This window comes from Oncorhynchus clarkii, chromosome 10, assembly GCF_045791955.1.
Source record: "Oncorhynchus clarkii lewisi isolate Uvic-CL-2024 chromosome 10, UVic_Ocla_1.0, whole genome shotgun sequence".
NCBI classification, from domain to species: domain Eukaryota; kingdom Metazoa; phylum Chordata; class Actinopteri; order Salmoniformes; family Salmonidae; genus Oncorhynchus; species Oncorhynchus clarkii.
The window spans coordinates 20310158-20320105 of NC_092156.1; the positions used below are offsets into that span (position 1 = coordinate 20310158).

At 41.7% G+C, this 9948-nt stretch overlaps 1 protein-coding gene across 1 annotated transcript; it reads left to right on the forward strand.

Moving 5' to 3' along the window:
• The first annotated feature begins 2673 nt into the window (after positions 1–2673).
• Positions 2674–9240, forward strand: LOC139418106 (protein phosphatase 1, regulatory (inhibitor) subunit 14Aa). Its single transcript, XM_071167298.1, has 4 exons — positions 2674–2931; positions 5146–5226; positions 5351–5383; positions 6194–9240. The coding sequence occupies exons 1-4, from the start codon at positions 2734–2736 to the stop codon at positions 6368–6370; spliced, it is 489 nt and encodes a 162-aa protein (XP_071023399.1). The 5' UTR covers positions 2674–2733; the 3' UTR covers positions 6371–9240.
• Positions 9241–9948: the final 708 nt, after the last annotated feature.

Here is a 9948-nt window from a genome sequence, read left to right on the forward strand (position 1 = left end):
CACAGCAAGATCTCTGTTCACCCGTGGCAGGAACACAAAGTGCAGTGCCCACAGGCGCACCTCATTGCTGATGTCGATGATCTGCTCCGTCTCCAAGAAGGTGAACAGGTCATGGTAAATGTTGGAGACTCCATGCCAGACGTCCTCCCCCACAGCCGCTCTATCCTCTGGTTGTGAGTGCTACTTCCTCTGAGGGCACTTCCCCTCTCACCACCCCTGAACTGCTCCATAAAGGCACAGATAAGGTTGTTTTCACCACCCGATCACATCTCACCCGGGATGGTACTCTGTAGCTGGTGATAGCTGCTTCGAATGACTCCATGACTGGTAATCCTGTTGTTGTCAGAGGCCTTCAGAAACACAACAAGTCTGCTGTAACCATCCACAGCACCATGGATAACAATCCTCAACCTAAAAAACAAGATACATTTGTTATACAAAACCATTTTTTTCTCTTATAGTGACGCCATTCTGTTTTCATTGATATCAGCTCTCTGATCCAGCTGAGCGTCTGACAACAGTGAGTAGGACCTGAAAAGCTGAAAATGACTAAAAACAAAAAGATACATCAATCAGGAATGTGATCAAATCTAGAGATCTCCCTCTTGTGTTGCAATTGCTTTATTCAATTACGATAACTTACCTCATGCGCTGCTTGACCACAGAGTGCGACACATTGAGAACATCTGCCATTTGTCTGATGGTCATATCTATGAGGAACTCAAGCTGCTCCTTGGTGATGTGATACCGCCTTCCCTCCAAAGGCACTTGTTAGGATACTGAAATAAAAATTACAATAGATAATTACAAAATACCCTCCTAAAAACTTTAGGTTAAAAGACTATAAGATTACCATATAGACTTTAGGAACAGCAGTATAGGCCAACCAAATGTTTTTTTGTTCATTGATTGACTTGACACAGGAGATTTAACACAGGAGAAGTAAAATGATACAATCTCAGCCTTTGCCACACATGCTGTACAAAAACATTGATACAAATGTAACAACTTGCCATCTTCGTTAGGTTCCCGTTGTTGGATGTAATTTGCCTGTTGTAGGAACTTCTCTGCAACAGCAATTAGATTGCTGGCCATCTCTTCATCAATCAAATGACCGCTTGCCCACCGAAGGCTCCGCAACATGTTCTCTAGCCTGAAAAATAGACCGCAGACCCGATGGGTCCAGTGACAATTTATCTGTATGTAGTTAACAACCCCTAAAGTGTTCTCTTGTCTAAACTGTGCCAACTCTGAGCCTCCGACCTATGAAGACAACCATGCATAGACAGCCGATGCAGTTTTAACTAACGTACTTTAGCTACAAACTAGCTTTAAAAAAAGTATATTCATTCAACATCGCTAGCTAACGTTACTGTACAGCAGTAACTAGTTAACGTTTTATAGATTCCATAATTAACGTTAGATTATGAACAATTAACTTTAGCTAGCTATCTTGAGTTCAGTTAAATATCAATGGCAGACAGATCTAACGTTAGCTAGCTAACGCCGTTGGTAGTTAGGTACCGTTAGTGTTATATTATGTCTTTACTTTTTTTGCAGCTGTTACACCCCTCACCCTCAACACCTAATGTTAGATAGCTAGCTAACATTAAGTTAACGTTACCTGGCTATTGATGGTTGAAGTCCATCTCTTCTGTCCGTGAGCAGCAGTCTGGTGCAATCAGAGGTGGTAGATTTACAATTTTCGAGAAATTGGGCTGCCATTGTTAACTAGCTAGCTAATTTTACCTCGGAAGAACAGAAGTTGAGTGAACGTCTTTCATCAGTACCTGAGACTTGGGCGGAGTCCAAACGACCTTTATGCAAATGTGATCATTAATAATATATATATATATATATATATATATATATATATATATATATAAAACAAAAAGATCATCAGTGACAAAATCGATGACTCATAGCATACGTTGTGAATCGTTGTGACATATGAAATACGAGTGAGACTGTAATCAATGTGTAATAACTACGTACAAAATTAATGAACGTGTTAAATTATTGTGTGACGTGAGTCATATTCAGGTCCTGATTGGTAAAGAAGCTTATTTGACGTGTCAAATAGTGTTATTTGACGTGTATCTTTTTGACACGCAAAGACCCAAACGCGTTCCATAAGTGGAAAGCCTTCCCAGAAGGGTGGAGGCTGTGATAGCAGCAAAGGGGGGGACCAACTCCATATTAATGCCCATGATTTTGGAATGAGATGTTCAATGATGTCCAACATACTGTAATGAAACAGCAGGGAGCAGGTCTCGAACCCTCGACCTTCGAGCCCCGGCGCGCTAACAACTGCGCCACAAAAAAACACTACTCTCTCCAAAGAGCGTCCTCGCGCTAGCTTGAGACTCTACGTTTTACAGGAACGCGCTCACCGGCCAAGCACACGCACTGTCGTGGATGCAAGGTCCGATCACTTCTGAAACCAATGTGATGAAACAGCAGGGAGCAGGTCTCGAACCTTCGAGCCCGAGGTCCGGCGCGCTATCGACTGGCACGAGTCGATTTCCGCGCCAGGGTCGTTACAATACTTTTGGTCATTGGATTGTTTACAGACAATCACAGATTGTCATGTGTTGGGTGGGAAGTCCCAATCTCTGGAAGTCACCCTCAGAGTTTAGTCAGCAACACGTGACAACGGAGGGCGCTCTGAGCGAGCTGGGATTGACATAAGGAGTCGAACTCCATTTAGTTTGGGAACCAGTCAGACCAGATATGGCAGCCAACAGGGTCGGAAGGACGCACGCAGATGAAGTCCACTCGTCAGATTTGGGAACGTCTCCGGAACACGGAGGCAACCTTCAGAAGAGACAAGCTCGAGTTACTGTGAAATACAACAGAAAAGAGCTACAGAGGCGACTAGACGTGGAGAAATGGATAGACGACTGTTTGAACGAGCTGTACTTAGGCAAGGTAAGTGCCGGTACCCTCTTGGACCATTACAAGGGCCACACAAAAGCCCCGTTTATACCTGTGTCCTGTACTTTTCCGCATTCCGATTATGCCCACACTTTTATTAAACGTCTAGGCAATTAAAATACACGGATCGGATTATGCTTCAAGAAGCACTCAAACATACTTGATCTAGCTGATCTATCTATTGTTGTAGGGTCAATTTATATTTCAATTACTTTTAGTTTTGCTTAACAAGTGCTTTGAGATTATGTCTAATGAAATCCGCTATAAACGTTTTTAATAATGAATTATTATTAGTATTTTTAGATCTTCCTGAAAACATCCGGAGGTACTCAGGCACACATTATCTGCATATCAAACAGATCTGGATGGTCAAACCATTTACTCATACTCATAACGGCCTCAGGTAGCACCATTCAATTATGGCATCAGTAATTGTCCTAAAATAAATACATTCATATTATTGTGAAAGAATATCTGTTAAATAAATTGCATACAGGGAGACACTAGCTAATCCGGTCACAATGTGGATGGGTAAGAGAGACTTTCAGATACTGATTGGATCATATCGATCCGATCATAAAACTCGCATGTTAGCGCAAAGTGTAAACAAGGCTAAAGTGTTGTGCATGTGCTCAGGCAGTAGGTTTCAGATAGTAAAGAGATTTTAGGTATATGGCAAGTTCTTAACTTTTTAATCAGGCAATACTATCTGAAAGTTTCCATTCCTTTAAGAATGAGAACTTTGCTCTTTCACCTTTGCCTGAATCAATAGAATTGGGAAAAAGGCTTAACTTTAAGAAAAAAAAGAGGCTTAGGATTGAATTGGATATTCATGTAGAAAAGGCCTGTTAAGACACTGTACATGATACATGGATCTTAACATTACAGATGAACACTCCTGTGAGACACAAACAATATCAACACAATAACTTGCACTCTGTCGAAATTACAGAGGCATTTCTAAACCAACTCTTCTGCGTAGTCCTCCTTAACAGGGCTAAACAGACTTCCGTGTGCTATGAGATTTATATAAAAGGTGTATACAATATGGATGTTATGATAGTGCACAGTGTCCATTAAAGGACTGGAGAAGGTTGGAGGTGCACTGTGGACTTAGGCTCCATCCGAAAATGGCACCCTATTCCCTATATAGTGCACTACTTTTGACCAGGGCTCTATGGGTAGTGCACTAGGGAATAACGTGCCATTCCGGATGTAGCCTAAGTATTCAGCCACTGCAGAGACATGGTGGCTGGGGAATGCTAACTCACTGCCTTACATGGCCACTTGGAAAAAGGGAATGGAACAAGAATGAAGGCTGAGAAACAGGAAGGAAGATGTGCAGAGAAGGGAGAGTACTCCAGGGCCAAGGGTGGGGCTAATGGGTGACGTGTGCATAGAAGGGAGTGTACTCCAGGGCCCAGGGTGGGGCTAATGGGTGATGGGGTTAATACTCCCTGAGGGGGGTAAACATACTGCAGCTGGCCATGTGACATCACTAGCTAGATGTTCTGCTCTCCTGGAAAGTTTGGGAACACATACTGCTTCCAGTTCTTGTCTGCATCTGAAATGACACCCTAGTCTGTATGTAGTGCACTACTTTTTACCAGAGCCCTATGGTCAAAAGTAGTGCACTATGTAGGGAATAGAGTGCCATTTTGGATACACCCTTTGTAACAATACTGCATTGATATACTGTAGTACAGTACCAGTGTACAGCAGGAGACTCACCCCTATAGGGCGACAAATGCACCATGGTGGCCTGTGCCGGATCTCAGCTGAGCATTTGATCAGTAGATCAATAACCGTCACCAACAACGGGAACTAGTCCGATAATTTTAGGAACTCAAAACTCTAAATCCAACCCACCAGAAGTTGAATGTGTGCCAGGCAGGCAGTGTGATTCTCCAGATGACAGAGAGAGGAGACTGATCTTCTATTGGTCTGTAGCTCGGTTCTGACTTGCCAGGCAACTGATCCAGTTGGATACATGGCCAGTGTTGTTATTATCCAACCATAAGCCCTCTGAATGAATCCTGTCAACTGTTCCATTTGGAAATGACATGTAGTAGGACTCAAAGCTCAACTTAATATATACAGACATAACTCAAACTTTTGCATAAGTCATGTATTGAGATTTGCACAAGCTTTTCCACTCTAATAATATACAGTATACGTGAGTGTTTTTAATGTGTTTGTGTTTTGCAGGAGGAAGACATGCCAGACGAGGTAAACATTGATGACCTGATAGATCTACCTAGCAATGAGGAGCGAGTGAAAAAGTTACAGGTAGGCCCCACCCACCCAAAGTTGTTCTGAACATGTACTCAGACCAACCTGACTTTGCCACAGAATTTAACTACTGGAATTTTGATACAATGATTTCTCTTCTCTAAACTCTGTTCATCATCAGGAGATCCTTCAGACATGCAGCAACAACACTGAGGTATGTTTTACCATCATTTATAATGATATGGAAGAATGATGCATATTAAGTCATACATTTTTATTTAGTCTCTGTACACACACACACACACACACACACACTGTATTGGCCTCCAATAGGAGGCAGCGGTGTCTGACACCTTCGATTGTCACGCCACATGCCCTACAATGGCCTTCTGTCCTGGCCTTCTCTCGCTCTTCTCTCCTCCCTCTCCTTTCTCTTCTCTTTCCCTCTGTTCCCTGCTACAGGACCTCTTTTGACAAAGGACAGGGCCCACAGTGGCTTGCTTAGGCACACACACACACACACACACACACACACACACGAGGAGGCTGGTGGGAGGAGCTATAGGAGGACGGGCTCATTGTAATGCCTGGAATGGAATAGAGGGAATGGTATTAAACACATCAAACATATGGAAACCACATGATTGACTCTGTGCCTTTATGCCATTACAATAAGCATATCCTCCTATAACTCCTGCCACCAGCCTCCACTGAGACACACACACACACACATGTTGGACACATGTTGGTTTCAAATCAATATCACAAAAGATTGAAGAACACTAAGTGCTGGTTTCCTAGACATGGATTAAGCCAAAATGTTCCAATGAACATGCTTTTTAGTCTAGGACTGGGCTTAAATCCAGGTGTTCTAGAGACCAAACCTAGAGCGACTGGGGTTGAGGCTTCAGAGTCCTTCATTTTCAGTCTCCCTCTCTTATTTCTGTCTATGTAGTATCTAATGTGAAGGGGAAAAATACAAAACATTAGCTATATGATGCTACTGTGTGTCCCTCCCTGCCAGACCTTCATCGGCGAGCTGTTGGTCAAGCTGGAAGGCCTTCACAAGCAGGAGGAGCTGGCTACAGAGGGCATCGAACACCCCTCCCTTTGCAACCACCCCCAGCACCGCCATGAGCCATACCACTTCAACGACCCCCACTGCCCCCGCACCCACACCCACACCCACCAGACCCTCTGACCTCACCACACAGCTGACCTCTGACTAGGGGTGTAAAATTCTTTCCCAAAATTACCTGGTTTTCCATAAATTCCTGTTGGAATATTTCTGGAATCAGGAGGGAATAAGCAGGGAGGAAATCCTCCAACTGATCCCGGTAATCTTCCAATCGGGATTGCTGAAAAAGCTGGGAATTTGGGGAACGTTTCTGGAATTTTGTTTCCCAGCAACCCCATTTCATCCATTCCCCCTCCCCCAAAACACACCCTCGGACCACCCTCGGACTCGATTCACACACTGATCTTAACATGTCACATGAACAACATCTGTTGCCATGTTGTCCAGGCACTTGGGATCACATCCCACTGGGCCCACTTTGTCATTTCAACATGGAGAATTGGGTATTTGCTAGATATGTTGATCAATGAGCTTCCAAACCATTTTGAAAAAGTTTGAATTCACATCTAAAAGCACAACCAAATTTATTTAGTTTAGTTTATTTGTCACCTTCCTTTTTAACAAAGCTAAAATAGTTTATTTATAAAACAACTTAATGTGTTATCATTGTGCTTAATTTAATAGCACAACCAAATGACCTGGATTCCAGTTGATTACATTAAAGTACATGGTGCACGTGATCAATGCCGTTTGAGATTCTGTGCAGATTATTATAGTAATTGTGGAGATTGTCTATTTTTAGTTGAATCCTGGGCTGAATTTAAATAATAGCTCTCGATCACTTCCCAAATGCTATACAGGCCTAAATAGCCTCATTGATGATATATGATTGATAAAGTATGGTTACATATTTGCATGTTGCGCAAATCCATTTTTCTGGACACCGGATGAAGTAGGCCTAAATATTTATTTTTCATTTTGTTAAAGAGATACTTTATTTTGGCAATGAGGCCTTTTTATCTACAGTACTTCCTCAGAGTCAGATGAACTTGTGGATACCATTTTTATGTCTCTGCGGGCAGTTTGAAGGTAGTTAGCAACTTCCTTCATGATATCCACGAGTTCATCTGACTCTGGGGAAGTACTGTAGATAAAATCCCAAAGTATCACTTTAAGACATTCCAGGACTGGACTTGTCCAGAGTAGATAAATTACTTTTTCATCTTTCTATTTGTAAAATACTAAAGACATTTTCGGTCCATTTTTCCAAATAAAATGTTATCTAGAATAAAAAACATAAAAGCTGTAGACTGATCAACTCTAGTACTGTAGGAGGTGCTGCCCAGCCAATAGGTTTTTTCTTATAGTGGGTATTACATTGAAGATCTGTTGTTGTTTCAAAGGTACAAATTCAACATGTTTTATTCAAGGTTTCTCTATGTTGAAATCCTGTGGTTGAAATGTTACCCTCGAAAGAAATGCTATGTTTTTTCCACATAGATTCCACTTCACAATACGTTGACAAATTACATTGAAACAATGTTGATTTAAGCAGTTTGTGCCCAGTGGGATATCGATCAGGTCACTTCTGAGTAATGTATGTCTGAGTTGCATCCACCATGTAAAGTCATTCTTGAGTACTTAATTATTTATTGTTGTCAGCACAAGAAATGAGGATGGGATGAGATGTACAGTTGAAGTCGGAAGTTTACATACATTTAGGTTGGAGTCATTAAAACTTGTTTTTCAACCACTCCACAGATTTCTTGTTAAGGAACTATAGTTTTGGCAAGTCGGTTAGGACATCTACATTGTGCATGACACAAGTAATTTTTCCAACAACTGTTTACAGACGTGTTATTTCACTTAAAATTCACTGTATCACAATTCCAGTGGGTCAAAAGTTTACATACACTAAGCTGACTGTGCCTTTAAACAGCTTAGAACATTCCAGAAAATGATGTCATGGCTTTAGAAGCTTCTGATAGGCTAATTGACATCATTTGAGTCAATTGGAGGTGTACCTGTGGATGTATTTCAAGGTCTACCTTCAAACTCAGTGCCTCTTTGATGTGCAAACAATAGTACGCAAGTATAAACACTGTGACCACGCAGCAGTCATACCACTCAGGAAGGAGATGCGTTCTGTCTCCTAGAGATGAACGTACTTTGGTGCGAAAAGTGCAAATCAATCCCAGAAAAACAGCAAAGGACCTTGTGAAGATACTGGAAGAAACTTGGTACAAAAGTATTTATATCCACAGTAAAACGAGTCCTATATTAACATAACCTGAAATGCTGCTCAGCAAGGAAGAAGCCACTGCTCCAAAACCGCCATAAAAAAGGCAGACTACGGTTTGCAACTGCACATGGAGACAAAGATTGTACTTTTTGGAGAAATGTCCTGATGGTCTGATGAAACAAAAATAGAACTGTTTGACGATAATGACCATTGTTATGTTTGGAGGAAAAAGGGGGAGGTTTGCAAGCCGAAGACACCATCCCAACCGTGAAGCATGGGGGTGGCAATATCATGTTGTCATATCAATTATGTGGCTATATTGAAGCAAAATCTCAAGACATCAGTCAGGAAATCTTTGTCGCAAATGGGTCTTCCAAATGGACAATGACCCCCAAGCATACTTCCAAAGTTGTGGCAAATGGCTTAAGGACAACAAAGTCAAGGTATTGGAGTGGCCATCACAAAGCCCTGACCTCAATCCCATAGGAAATTTGTGGGCAGAACTGAAAAAGCATGTGCGAGCAAGGAGGCCTACAAATCTGACTCCGTTACACCAGCTCTGTCAGGAGGAATGGGCCAAAATTCACCCAACTTATTGTGGGAAGCTTGTGGAAGGCTACCCGAACGTTTGACCCAAGTTAAACAATTTAAAGGTAATGCTACCAAATACTAATTGAGTGTATGTAAACTTCTGACCCACTGGGAATGTGATGAAATAAATGAAAGCTGAAATAAATAATTCTCTCCACTATTATTCTGTCATTTCACATTCTTAATATAAAGTGGTGATTCTAACTGACCTAAAACAGGGAATATGTACTAGGATTAACTGTCAGGAATTGTGGAAAACTGAGTTTAAATGTATTTGGCTAAGGTGTACGTAAACTTCAGACTTCAACTGTATCTCTGAGAAGGCCTGGCTTAATGGCCCACCAAGCCCATAGGGGGCCAGAGAGGCAGAGAAAAACATTCATCAGCTTTATTTTTTTACCACAGGAGGCTGTTCTCAATGTTCAAAATACACCTGAAAGCATAATTTTGCCACAAAGGATCAATAGTTTCTTAAAGAAAATAACAACAACAGTTATATCACAAGCACATATAGGTAACTGCCAGAATAAAAGGAAATATCAACATAAAGTGTCTTATTAATAGGTTGTTGGGCCACCACGAGCTGCCAGAACAGCTTCAATGCACCTTTTCAAAATACAATAGTTTGGAAAGCAAATAACGACTGCTGAAAAGAAAACACATTCTTTGGAACCAATATACTTTTTTCCCTAAACTCCCTTTTTGAGAGAACAGCAGCACTGTTTTTCGAAGTAGCTCATCTTGAGATATTGCCTCCTATGAGTGCATCGGCCATCACCCGTGAGTAGCCTGTGGAGTCATCTTCATCATTGGGTGAGTCACTTTACCACTGGAAAGTTTATTTAGTAGCCGACTGCAGTGGTGAAAA